The 13,843-nt window shown below is 34.9% G+C and overlaps 1 protein-coding gene across 2 annotated transcripts in view; it reads left to right on the plus strand.

Annotated features, from left to right (window-relative positions):
- Vps8 (VPS8 subunit of CORVET complex) overlaps positions 1-13,843 on the plus strand; it is a 256,842-nt gene that overhangs the window by 14,107 nt on the left and 228,892 nt on the right. For both annotated transcript variants that reach the window (XR_013436694.1, XM_013361064.4), the window contains exons 4-7: positions 5,385-5,515; positions 7,427-7,520; positions 11,690-11,722; positions 12,881-12,935. Coding sequence is in view for 1 of the 2 variants with exons in the window: in XM_013361064.4 (XP_013216518.2) it covers positions 5,385-5,515; positions 7,427-7,520; positions 11,690-11,722; positions 12,881-12,935 (313 nt within the window). In the remaining variant the exon portion in view is untranslated. The remainder of the gene's footprint in view (positions 1-5,384; positions 5,516-7,426; positions 7,521-11,689; positions 11,723-12,880; positions 12,936-13,843) is intronic.

The following is a 13,843-nucleotide window of genomic DNA, read 5'->3' on the forward strand; positions in this document are numbered from 1 at the left end:
GAATGTAAACTACTTTCTTTGTGAATTGTATCTTTTATGGCTTCCATTTCTATTTTCTACATCAGATTGATGTGGCTGTTACTTTGAATTTATTTTAACTTCAAAATGTTCTGTATGGTCTATATTGAGACTTAAGCAGTTTTATTTTTAACAAAGGTGGCATTGGACCCTGAAAGAGTATCCTGTTACAGTGAAATGTTCTTTATTTATTACTTTCTAATATAGGGAAATCTTTTCATTTAGAGATGAGAAGATTTAGTCAGTTTTGTTAACATGGTCTTAATCTCATTCTGATTTTAATTATCTTACCAAGTGTGAAGTGAAAATAATTTTGGAAGACTGTATATAATGCCCTATTTGTACATCTTTATATAATGTTGGCAAAGAAAATAATGCTCATATGAATAAGACTGTAGTTCATACTGAAGACAAACTGTCCTTGGACACCTTCTTATCTCTGAGTAGCAATAAGTACTGTCATTAGTGGTTTACTGAGAAGATAATACAGTTATCATCCAAAGTGTAATTTGGTGGATGGTGTGTTTGGGGCATGGTATTAGATGCTGGGCTTATTAAGTGCTATATGACTGTGTCCTTGAGAGAGAAATGGGATTGGAAATTGGCCAGCCTTTAAACCTCCAGGGAGCTCGGCAGGTAGATAAGTAAAAGAAAAGATAGTTTCAATTGTAGACCATTATAAGACTATAGGGGAGGACAGTATTAAAGAAGATTAGTTTAAAAAATGAAAGGAGCAGAAATGTAAATAAGTCTTTGCTATAGGATATGCAGATGCCTGTGTTCTATAATGTTCATTAATACTAACTTGAAGGGAGGCTGGAAGAAAAAGACATCCAAGATATTTTTAAAAATGAAAAGTTAGAGATTACCAAGACATCCTAGATCTAAGAACTTAGATCTTGAAATAATATTGCTAGGCCTGTCATTCTTTGAAACTCTGTTGTGTCTGAGGTTTTTAATTTTGAAATTCTATTCTTTAACCATAACCTCCTCCTACCATTTCCTCACTTCCATTAAACTTGTTCTTTGACTTCCTCAAGACCAAGTCTCTTGATGCTTCCTAACCTCCTAGTCTCAGAGTGGTCCTGGGTTTACTTTGATCCTACTTTCTGATTGTACAGGCAGAAATGTCTTCTTGAGCTTTTTATTGAAGTATAACACACATACAGAAAGATGCACAAATCATAAGTGTACAGCATGGTAAATTTTTCACAAATGAAACAGCCTTTGTAACCAGAATTCAGATAAAGAAGTGAAACATTACTAGCATCCCAGGCTCTTCTTATATTCTGTCAGTACCCAGCCTCAGAGTAACTACTTTTCTAACTTTTACCATTGATTGGTTTGCCTGCTTTGAACTTCATATCCATGGGATAATGTACTTTTGTACACATACATTTTTATACATGGCATATATACTCTAGTTTGTCTGACTTATGTTTTTAGGTTCATTCTCTTTTGGGGAGGCTAAGGGGGTTACCAGGAATTGAACCCAAGGGTTCTTGACCACTGAGCCACATCCCCAGCCCTGTATTGTATTTTATTTAGAGACAGGGTCTCACTAAGTTGCTTAGAGCCTTGCTTTTGCTTTGGTGGCTTTTATCTCTCAATTCTCCTGCCTCAGCCTCCTGAGCTGCTGGAATTACAGGCATGCACCACCATGCCCAATTCATATTTTTGTATGTAATTGTTTATTCATTCTCACTGCTGTATAAAATTCTTTATGTATATTACATTATGTATTCATTCTACTTTTTTTTTTTGGTACTAGGGATTGAACCCAGGGGTACTTAACCACTGAGCTATATCCCCAGCTCATTTTTTTAAATTTAATTTTGAGACAGGGTCTTGCAAATTGCTTCCAACCTCCCTAAGTTGTTGAGACTAGCTTTGAACTTATGCTTCTCTTGTCTCAGCCTCTTGAGCCTCTTGGGATTACAGGTATATACTACTATGCCCTGCAGAGAATATTCCTATTCATGGATTTTGGTATATACACACATGCATGCACACAAAAAAAATTTAAAAAAACATGCATTACATATTACTTTTAGGCACATCCTTAGGATAATTGGTAAGTCATCAGGTATAGTTGTATTCAGCTTTCATGAGTACTGCCACCATTTTTTAAAGTATTTGTATCAGTATATACTTCTGGGAGCAATATATAAGAGTTCTGATTACTGCTTACATACTTGTCAGCTTTTGAATTTTTCTTTTTCACTTTGGCCTTTTGTTTTTACAGGTGTATAGCATTATCACATCATATTTTTAATTTGAATTTCCCTGAAAACTAATGAAGATGGATACTTTGACATATGTTTTGGCCTGTTGGATATCTGTTTTACAGATTGTCCTTAGTCCAGTTAATTCTCTTGAGGTTTTTTTTTAAAGAAAGTGGTTTAGGGCTGGGGATATAGCCCAGTTGGTAGAGTGCATAAGGCCTGGATTCAATCCCCAGTACCACACAAAAAAAAAAAAAAAAGAAAGAAAGTGGTTTATTATATATGCTAATAAAAGCCCTTTATTAGAATTTAGATATATTTATTGCAAAAATCTTCATTGGTTCTATAAGATACATTTTTTACTATACTAATGTGTATTGATGAACAGAAGTTCTTAATACAGTTCAACTTATTAAACTTTTCCTTTCTGGTTAGTTTTTATGTGTCATGTTTATGGAAATTTTGCTAATTCCAAAGGTCATGATAATATTATCATATTTTGTCCTAAAATTTTTATTGTTCCACCTTTCACATTTAGATCTGTGATTCATCTAGAATTTTGAGTGTGTGTGTTAGTGTGTAGAGTCCACTAGCACCATTTACTGAGGGGAGTATTATCTGTGGTGTCACCTATGTTATAAGTCAGGAGATTATGTGTATGTGGACCTGATTCCATTGGTATGTCTATGCTTCCCCCAACATTACATTCTAATGCTTGAACCTTTATAATAGGTCTTGATATCTGTTTTCCAGCTTTGTTATTCTCCTTTGAGATTGCTTTGCTTATTCTTGATCTTTTGCATTTCACTCAAGTTTTAGAATCAGTTCATTGATTTACATGCACGTAGATACACACAAATTATCTGAAATTTGATAAGAGTGTGTAGATTTTACATATCAGTTTGGAGAAAATTGATTACTATGTGGTAGTAGCTTTAAATTCGGTCTTGACATTCTGAATTCTTTTATTTTCTTTACTTTTTCTTTCACTTATCCTATAAGCTTGGCTTAACTTAGCTAATCTATTTTCCTTAATTATGTCCCCAGGCTGCTTTAGAAAATCAAATAAGGTTTTAATTGACTTTCTTGCTTAAGACCTTGGTGTTACAGTTCTTATTTTTGAATTATTTCCTTTCTCTTTTCCTACAGCAATTGTTTCAATCTTTTATAGTTCTCAAGTAACATAATGTGTCCTTGCCAGTGTTAACCCTTTTCTTAGCAGACTTATGTGCAGCAATATCTGAAAAGAAGTTGTAAATAAAGACCTAAACCTGAACAGAAACATTGGTACTAAAAACAGATTTTGTAGTATTTTTAGCATAATATGGTTCTTAAAACCTTAGGTATGGACAAGGTTAATCAAATAGAAAGTGTGTGAAGTGGGGAGAGAGCTAAGACTGTAGTTTTGGGGGAACAACAGCTTTTAAAGTTTGGCTGAGAAAAAGCTAGACAACATGATTGATAACAGTCCATATAAATTGGAGAAGAACCAGGAAAGAGAGATCTAGGGGAGATCGAGATCAACCAGCTCAAGGGGAGAGAAATTTTTAAGAAGTAGGGACTGGTCAACAAGGTTAAATAGTGCTGGAGGACAAGAATCTGCTAACTGAAAATAGGCAAGTAGAATTGACTATTACCTTCATCAAGGTTAGTAATCAATAGCTTAGAATGAATAGAGAAAATGGGGATCAGATAAAGGAAAGGGAGGGGATAGGAATAGGAAAGATAGTAGAATGAATCAAACATAACTTTACTCATATATGAATACACAACCAGTATAATTGCATATTATGTATCATCACAGATTGGGATCCTATTGGAATGGGTTGTACTTCATGTACATATAATATGTCAAAATACACTCCACTATCATGTAACTCTAAAAACAACAAATAAAATTTCAAAAAAGAAAATGGGGATCAGTATAGATTACTTTATCAAACACATTGATTGGAAACGTAAGGCAGAGGTGGATCTGCTGAAAGAGAAGAAGATAGGATTAGAACATTCTTCTTTAATATCTGTCACTCAGAATTAACTTGTACAAAACCAGCTCCTTATCCTGCTTTATCTGCTATTTGTGTGTTTTCTTATCTCAGTCGGTGGTCTCATTTTTTGCCTGATGCTCAAGCTGGAAACCTTGGAATCCTATTTGTCTTCCCACTTGCTTTTCCTTTCCCCACAATTAACTGGTAACCAAGGACTTTTGATTTTATCTCAGTGATGGCTCTTTGATCATCACCTCTCCTGATCTCTGCAACATTCCTAGGCTGGAATTTCCTTTCTTCCCTGACATTGCAGTGCCCTCTCACTGGTCCTTAGTAATCCCTGTGTCTCATTCTCTCCTTCTTACTTTGTTCATTTTTAATACTGCCCCTTTTATATCTAAAATATGGTTTCCATCACGTCTCTCCACTTCTTAAAATCTTAGTTGCCTTCCCACTGCCCTCTGTATTTAGCATACTAATTCATTAAATGAGTAATTATTATGTGTCGGGTGTTGTGTACTAGGCACTATGGGTACAGTGGTGAACAAGATAGACTTGGGCCCTGCTGCCACTTAGCTTAATGGAATATAAGGCATTTTACAGTTTGGGTTTCAGCTTATCTTTCTAAGATCATCTCCAAGTTCTACTGTTTTCCAGCCATTTTGGGCTACTTCCTTTTCCATGGACAAAAATTCATAGTATGAAATCATTGTGACTGCATATGTTTTTTCCCATCCAGAATGCTTTTCTTCTATTTGTCATATTTCTTATGGTAGACTAAAGTCAGGTGATATTTATTATCTTTTAATTAGCCAATAGCTGTTGGTTAATTAGTAAAACATTTGTTCAGGTTTGAATTTGAAGAAGTACTTTGCAGTTAATATCAACCTGCATAACTGTTCCTGCTTCTTCTTGCTATAAGAAAGAAGTTTTTGGTATTAACTTTTTGTAGAGAGTGAGATCTATGTGGAGTTGAAATTTAATTCAGGTAGTTCTGTTCTGTGCCTCTCTGGTGAATAAGAATGTGTGGAATAGAGATGAAAAGCATAAGTAAGCATTTGAATGCTTTGGAAAAACCCATTAATGCCTATCTGATTTGTTTCATAGAATATTTTGAATTTTGAATGTGTTGTTCTTTCTTCTTCCAATTTAGACTGATGATGAAGATGAGTCTTTTGTTCTTGAGGATCCTACATTGCTAAACATTGATACTATTGATTCTCATTCCTATGATACTTCATCTGTGGCAAGCTCAGATAGTGGTGACAGGACCAACTTAAAAAGGTAAATATTCATGTAAAATCACACTTACGAATGATTGAAATATTTGGTCATTTAAAATGTCAATTTCTGGGCTGGGGATGTGGCTCAAGCGGTAGCTCGCTCGTCTGGCATGGGTGCTTCCTGGGTTCAATCCTCAGCACCACATACAAACAAAGATGTTATGCCCACTGAAAAACTAAAAAATAGATATTAAAAAATTCTCTCTCTCTCTCTCTCTTTAAAAAAAATAAAATAAAATGTCAATTTCTTTTTATAGTTTAGCATGGTCTGTTGAATCCCTGTATGGGAAGTAGAAGGTCCATCTGTATGGGAATAATATGCTTATTAGATCCTAAAATTTTGGTGCTGTTGAGGGGGAAGACAAAAAAGTGGGTGCTCTGACATGTTATTTGAACCTTTAATAAAAAGCCTTATTAATAGCCAGAGACTCCCAGCAAAAGTAGAGCTCTTGAAAAGAGTACAAATGAAACATGGCACAGTATTTGTATTGGAAACATAGAGCTTGGTCTACCTTGTCTCCCTTCTGATTCCTGTACTCGACTGCTGCCCTCACTCTCTAAGGGCAGCTTTTAGCATTCTTCATTCCCTTGGAACGGGTTCAGAGAGGAATCACAAAGATGATTAAAGATTTGGGGAAAAGATTTCTAACTATAAATAATTTCATTTTTGGCTGCTTTTTACCTTGCAAATTCTTGGAGAAAACATGAAAAGGAAAGAGAAGTGGAAATGCGTAATATAAATACTTTATTGAATTCATGTGTAACTTTAATGTTGATAAAATTAGCTGTGTATTTCTTCTCCTTCTCTTAAATTTGCCCTGTCTCTCAACCTAATCTTCTTTAGGTTGTTGTTTCTTATGGGGTAGGGACCATTGCTGGATATGTTCACCTGTTCATCACTCTGTACTATAAATAAACAAGTGTTTTTGATGATTTATTACCTGCTTAAATGATGTCATCTTGTTGCTGTGCAATAAATTCAGAAGCTATTGTGTGACGCCATTGTGGACTCTGCTTACTATTCTGAGCTCATCTCTGAGCTCTCCCTCTTCAGCCACCTGGTCCATGCTTTTTGTACTTAGTGTTCCCAGGCATACTTTACACCTTTACATCTGCACATTTCTGCTTGTGCTTTTTTGCCCAACAGACTCACAGTCATTCAACAAGGCTAAAAGAGATGTTTTCTCTTTTCTACAGCTATCCCTCACATCCCCCAAATAAACAGATTAAACTCTTCTTCATTTGCATTTCCTACTACTGTATTCGTATTTCTTGTCCATTTCATCCTGTAAGAGTTACTTGTCAGTTCCTCTGGCTAGGTTGAGGTCTTTGATGGTAGGAACTGTGACTTCCTTATTTTTGTATTCCCAGAGCATACTTTTAGTCATACAGAGTAGATACTCTATAATGTCTGGTAAATCACTTTTTGTATGATGATTAGTGGCTGTAAGTGAAAGGTGCCATTAGCAGGAGCAACAGTGTGTAATAAGTGAGGAATTGAGAAGGTGATTGGTTGAAGAATGGGAATGGTGATCATGGACAGAAGAGCAATAAAGGAGAGAAGGTGTAGGAAGGCAAGTGGAGGTAATAATGACATACAGAACAGGAGTGATCTGTAGGCAACCCTCTAGAGAACAGTAGGTGACTCATATTTGCCATAGTAGTTATGGAGGGCAAGGAGTGGTTTCAGTCAATGAAAAAGGAATGTTGATTTTATTCATTTTCCTGTTTGTGTTTTACTGAGGTTCACGGTGGGTTTAGTATCCATTGTGATGTGAGACTGTTAGATTCTTTTTACCTCTTTAAAACAAATTATAGTGTTATTTTTATGTGTTTTTTTTTCTTTCAAAGCATTGGGACCTTGCCTTTTCAACTCATACTTCTGTTCTTTCTTAAACATTTTTTTTTAAAGGAAAAAGAAATTACCTGATTCTTTTTCACTCCATGGATCAGTTATGCGACATTCACTTCTGAAGGGAATTTCTGCCCAGATAGTGTCTGCAGCTGTAAGTATTTTGTTCTTTTCCCCAGCTTTATAACCTGCAATAGCATAATGAAGTAGGAATGAGCATAAAATAAAGCACAGCTCTTCTCTTGGCCTGAGGCTTAAGAAAAATAGAATCTGGCTTTCATGGCTTTTGTGTGATTATTTTTGACTCCTAAGATATGACTACACATTTTGACAAAGAAATTAGTACAGCCATGAAAATAAAGGTCTGCTCAGAGTAGTAGGTATACCCAAATGAAATATGGCCTCAAGCCTAAAAGAAACACTATCTGCCTTTTCTTTATATTCTTTTCTGGTTAGTTGCCATTTTGTGTGTTTGGTTGAAGTAGAGTTTTTAGTCTTTTCATATGGATAAGTGATTGATCAGAATCTTTTTTTATCTTTTTTTAAGAATATTTTTTTTAGTTGTAGATGGATAGAATATTTTTATTTATTTATTTATTTTTATGTGGTGCTGAGGATTGAACCAAGTGCCTTACACATGCAAAGCAAGCACTCTGCCACTGAGCTACAGCCCCATCCCTGATCAGAATCTTTTACAACCAAAATTTTTTTATTTGAATTCACAAATCTTTTCATGTACTTATATCATTTATTCTTACAACTTGGAGAGCAGGTAACCTATGTCCTATTTTAAAAATGAGAAGATAGGCTTAGAAAGGTGATATTTAACTTGCTTACATCATTCCATTAGGATGTAGCAGAATGATTACTCAAAAATTGGTGTTTCTGCCTCCAAGTTTAGGGCCTCTTATTGTGGAAAGGAAGTGGCATTGGTGAATGTGGCCATTGTATAATGACTAGAACAGAATATCTGGCCTTTTTCTTTTCTAGTGGTGCTGGGGATTGAACCCAAGGCCTTGTGCATGCAAGGCAAGCACTCTACCAACTGAATTATATCTCCAGTCCCTATCTGGCCTTTTTTGAGAGTGCCAGGTTAATGTAAAAAATATTTAATAGTCTATCAAGACAGTAGATATTGATAAAACTTTCCTTTGACCTCAAAGCTCATACTTTTAAGTAATCTTTCAATTTTAGTTTTCTGAATTCAGTGTGTATATAATAGTAATACTCATAATGACAGATTCATAACCCAGGAACTTTGATGTGGCTTTATGTTCTTTTCATGGAGTTTAATTGGTATTTTACATATTCAGTTTGGATGAGAAATAAAGGTTTTGAGGGCTGGCTGTAAGGTCAGTGGTAGAGCACATGCCTAACATGCATGAATTCCTGGTTCTATCCCTGCACTGGAAAAGAATAAATAAAATAAATAAAAAAATACAGGTTTTGATCTTTTAAGAGGGTAAGGGGTTGTTACAAGAGTGGCATTATGACTCCAAAATTCTGTACAATTTTCAGGTTTATCAGAGAAAGTTCTTAGTGCAGACTCCAAAAAAAAAAAAAAAAAAAAAAAAAGGTGTTCACTCTGGGCAACTGGTGTATCCTGACCCAGTTTCTAAATCATGAGGTCAGTTTAGAGAGATGGTCAAGCAATGGAGGAAAGCTGGGGGATTGTCCTCCTTTTTTAGGTGGAGAGTAACTCATATTTGCCAGAATAGGAACCACCTGTTGAGGATTACATTTCCATGACGTTTTCTGAATTTAATCCTTATGTAGGTGATGAAATTCATTCCTTTCAAAATCAAGATGAACCAGAACAGTCATTTGACCCACCTGTGCAGTTTTAAAAATATTTTGAATAATGGAGACTGAACTAAAACTCAGACACTGAGCAATGATTAGATAAATCTGTTATTTAAAAGGGTTTCTCCTCCCTCTTAAAGAGGAGGGGGAAATTCTAATAAATCCCAGAGTGTTTGCATTCTGTTCTTATTTCATTGCTATGGCTGAGCTCCTTTGGTATGTTAAAATGAAAACTGCTTTTCCTTTGACAGTCATCATATGGTGCCTTCCTAATTTTGGATTACCAGCTCAATTTAAATTGCATGCTTTTCTGTGATGGTTGGTTTATTAACATGTAAAGCTAGTTATATTTTTGGGTATTTTTCCTGAAGAGTTGTTCAGTAGTGCCTTCAGCATGATGGTTAGTGATGTTATCAGGCTGCTTTGAGTCTTGACTGTCATGGCTTTGGAGTTTAAGCATGAAAAACATTTAAGAGAGATGAAATTTTTGGAGTTGTGAACCTCATTCTTTAATTTTGGGATCCTTCTCAAAGTGATGTGACATGTCTATACTTAAAATTAATTCAGAGTAACCTTTTTTTAAAATATATATATATTTTTTAGTTGTAGATGGACACAATACCTTTCCTTATTTATATGTGGTACAGAGGATCTAACCCAGTGCCTCATATGCGCAAGTCTTCACTCTATCACTGAGCTACAACCCCAGCCCCTCAAAGTAACCTTTTAAGGTTTTTGAAAATCATTTTGATGATTAATCTTAAGATACTGTAGATATCTTAGTGTAGTGTATTTTTATAAATATGTCCAGTACATAAGAATCTCCTGAGGTGCTTTTTAAAATGAAGATTCCTGGGTATCACTTTAGATCTACTGAATTGTAATGTAGCAGCATAGTATATGGTTCTGCATTTTAACAGGCATCCCAGGTGATTGTATTGCAGGTCTGGCTTTTGAGAACCACTACTCTAAGATGTTGCAGCACCAGTACTAAAATTCTGTAATCTCTAAAATACTTCCCACATCTGTGCTTTTTAACTTTTGAAGTCAGATGACTTCTGATTTCATTATTCAGGTTCCATTTTGAATAATAGCTTATGCTTTTCATCTGCTGTCTCTTCTTTTTCTCTGTCTCAGGCACAAATCAATCATATATTACATTTTTATTGCATATTTTTTAATTGTAAGTCATTATGCTTTACACCCCCACACCCATCATACACCTACCTGGTATATGCTTCTCTCCAGAACACTGAATCCAGCAACATTGGTGATTGTTGTTTCTCATGTTTCCATGCACTGAAGTTTCTTAGGGTATTTCCTGGGAAGTTCTTCAAAATTAGGTAATAGATTCTGCCTTCTGAGATATTATAGTAACTAATTGACCATATTGACAGGGTCAGACATAACAGTTGTTGAAATGATGTAAAGAGCCTGCCTTGGAGGCTGAGTTTGAGACATAGTTCTAACACTTACTGAGGAGCCTTGGGCAAGACAGTTAAGCTATTTGAAACTTATTCTCTTAATTTAGAAAATCACAATAATACTGACTGTTCTATCTCTCCAAATTTGAGAAACAGTGTAAATGTTTGTGAAATCCACTTGCTACTACAGTGCTGTATCATTGCAAGCTATTACTATTCAAAACTAAGTATCAAATAAATACTCTTTTATTTATATCATTCTTTACAATAATTCTCAGGACAACTGAGATAAATAAGGTAGTATTTAGTATTTCTTTGAACAGGAGAAGTCAATAAAACCCAGAAAAGTTAGGGGACTTTTCCACAGTCAGAATTAGTGGTAAGGAACTGAACTAGCCCTTAAGTGTTTTACCTTTTTATGCTTAAGAACTGAATGTACACTGCTGGGATTTTACTTAAGGGTTAGTAGGTAATCTGCTGGGTAGGAAACCCCTACTTCAAAGTAGAATGTCTTGAGCACGTTTTCTTTTTTGCTGCTGTTATTTAAATTTTTTTTTTCAGTACTAGGGATTGATCCCAGGGTTGGTTTACCATGGAGCCATATCCCCAGCCCTGCCCCTCACCCACCCTTGCTAAATAGGGTCTTCCTAAGTTGCTAGTACTGACCTTGAACTTGAGATCCTTCTGCCCTAGCTTCCTGAGTTCTTGTGATCACAGAAGTGTGCCACCAATTCTGGCTTCCCTTTTCTTCAGTCTTCATAGACTCCTATCATTTTGGCTCCTTAGTACTTATAGTTTTTACACTATAGAAACAGAACCTCTTTCCTGTCTTTTTCCTTTCCATTTATAATCAGTACCCTTCCTAAAGCATCTGTTACAGTTAGTAAAATAAGATAATCCACTCTCGTGCTCTTCTGATTTTGTTGATAATATACAGCTTTTGTCATTTCTCTTAACTGAGGGTAAAAATAAAGATTCTACCTTTTGTCCAAATTAATTTGGATTAATGTATATGTAAAGAGGGAGCCTTATAGTTTTTTCTAGATTAAGAAGAGAATATCTTTTCAAATACTATTTTTTTTTAAATTTTATTTAGGACAAAGTAGATGCTGGCTTGCCTACAGCAATTGTAAGTATACTTTAAACCTTTTAAAGTAAACTTTTTATTAGATTGGGGTTTCTTGATTTATAATGCTCAAAGTTTTTACATAAAATATTATGATAATAAATTCCTAAGTCATTTACTCCCAGTAATCAGGTTTAAAATTTGTCCATGTTGAATGTTTTATTTTTTTCTAATTGTTACTTTTTGTTATTTAAAAACAATAACAAAAAGTTATTTTATTTTTTTGCAGTACTAGGGATTGAACCCAGGGGAGCTTTACCATGGAGCACCCCTGTTTGTTTGAGAAACAGATAATGGAACAATGATTAGCCTTTTCCAGTTTTATTTGTATGTAGTATCACCCTACTGTTCTGTGATCTGGCCTGTTGTGATTTGTTAGAAAACAGCATTCAGTGAACTCACTTTGTGGTAAATAGTACATTTAACAGCTTTGGACTCCAGTGCCAAGTCTGCCAAATAGTAAATCTGTGGGGGTCGTTGTGGAGAATGGGGGATGTTGAAAGCACACTAATGTGCTCTTTTCTTAGTCCTGTGGCTGGCTGGTTTGATTGTGTGTGTGTGTGTGTGTGTGTGTGTGTGTGTGTGTGTGTGTGTGTGTGTGTTAGTTTTTGGGGATTGAACCCAGGACTTCATGCTTGCTAAATAAGTGCTCTACCACTGAGCTACATCCCCAGCACTCCTCTGACTTTCTCATTAGTCAGTTGCTTGATGAGGAAATGGGCTAAGATTTGAACATTTCTGGTGCCCTTTGGCTCCTGTGGATAAAATAGACAAAAGTGCTCTCATCCCTTCCCCACACTTTATAAGAGGCTCTTGCTTGAGTTGAATAAGTGCTTGCTTCTTTTTGTCTGGATCCTGATATTTTTTGACTCTTTTTAAAAAGTGGGTTTAAAGATAGCTAAGTGGCATGTTGTTGCCTATAATATTGAACAAATGAAATTTTGATAGTGTTTCCCTTAGAGTAAATTTATACGTATTCTCAGAAATAAAATGTCCTGAGATTCATTTTCCGTTCTGCCTCCTAGATGAAATTCTTGTTATTTATAATAGTTGGTATATCATCTGGTGCCTAGAGGAAGGCAGGCCAACAAATTCAACTCTGATTATTTCAAGATCTTTGATGTAATATTTTTAAAATGTAATCTTCCTTTTTGTTTTCAGGCAGTGTCCAGTTTGATAGCCGTGGGTACATCTCATGGATTGGCTTTAATATTTGGTAAACTTTCTAAGTACTTTTTTACTTTTAAATATTAAGAATCCTTTAGAGTTTTATGTTCCTTAATCACATAGTCATAGTGGACTTCATTTTCATGAACAAAACCAGAAAAACATAAAATTAGCAGTCAATATTTTTATAGTTAAAAATTGCTGAATGTAGTGGTTCATGCCTGTAATCCTTGCTACTTAGGAGCCTGAGGCAGGAGGATAGCTGGTTCAAGGCCAGCCTGGCCATTACAGCAAGACTTTCATCTCAAAAAATACGTACATATATTTATAGTTAAAAATTACTTGATTCACAGCTTCATTTTGCTACCCATTGCAAGTTTTTTCTTTATGAATTTATAAGCTATCTTTTTAATTTAATTTTATTTTTTTACTTCCTATAGACTTAGACAAAAAAGAATAAAGTTGCAAGGAACTTTGCCTTGCCATCTTGTCTATCTCCAGTTGATGGTGGTGGCGGTGATTTTTTAATTCTAAATCATATTCCAGTTATGGGTGTTTTAAAAGGCTTTGAGGGAAAGGAATTCCCCAGGATTTCCCATTTTCTGTTACTCACTGACAATAAATTTGGTTTTATTTCCTTTGTAAATCCCTCTAAACTGAAATTTTTTTTTTTTGCCCGTAATTACATTGTTGGTTGAGAAGAGAATATGGGTAGTTTTATTTTTATAGAAGTTAGTTGTATTTTAAAATTTTTTTCTATTTGAGACTTAAATCAGTTTTATTAGTTCTTTTTTTCCTATTTAAAAGCCATTAGATAATATTTTTCTGGCCTTTTTCACTAATCTTTTCTAGATTCTAGAGTTCTTTTGCTTCTCTTAAATGGAAAACCTAATGATACTGAATTTAATAAGGAACATTTGATAAGGATTACTTTATAGAACTGTAATTTGATCTCTG

Source organism: Ictidomys tridecemlineatus, chromosome 3 (genome assembly GCF_052094955.1).
Source record: "Ictidomys tridecemlineatus isolate mIctTri1 chromosome 3, mIctTri1.hap1, whole genome shotgun sequence".
Classification (NCBI taxonomy): Eukaryota; Metazoa; Chordata; class Mammalia; order Rodentia; family Sciuridae; genus Ictidomys; species Ictidomys tridecemlineatus.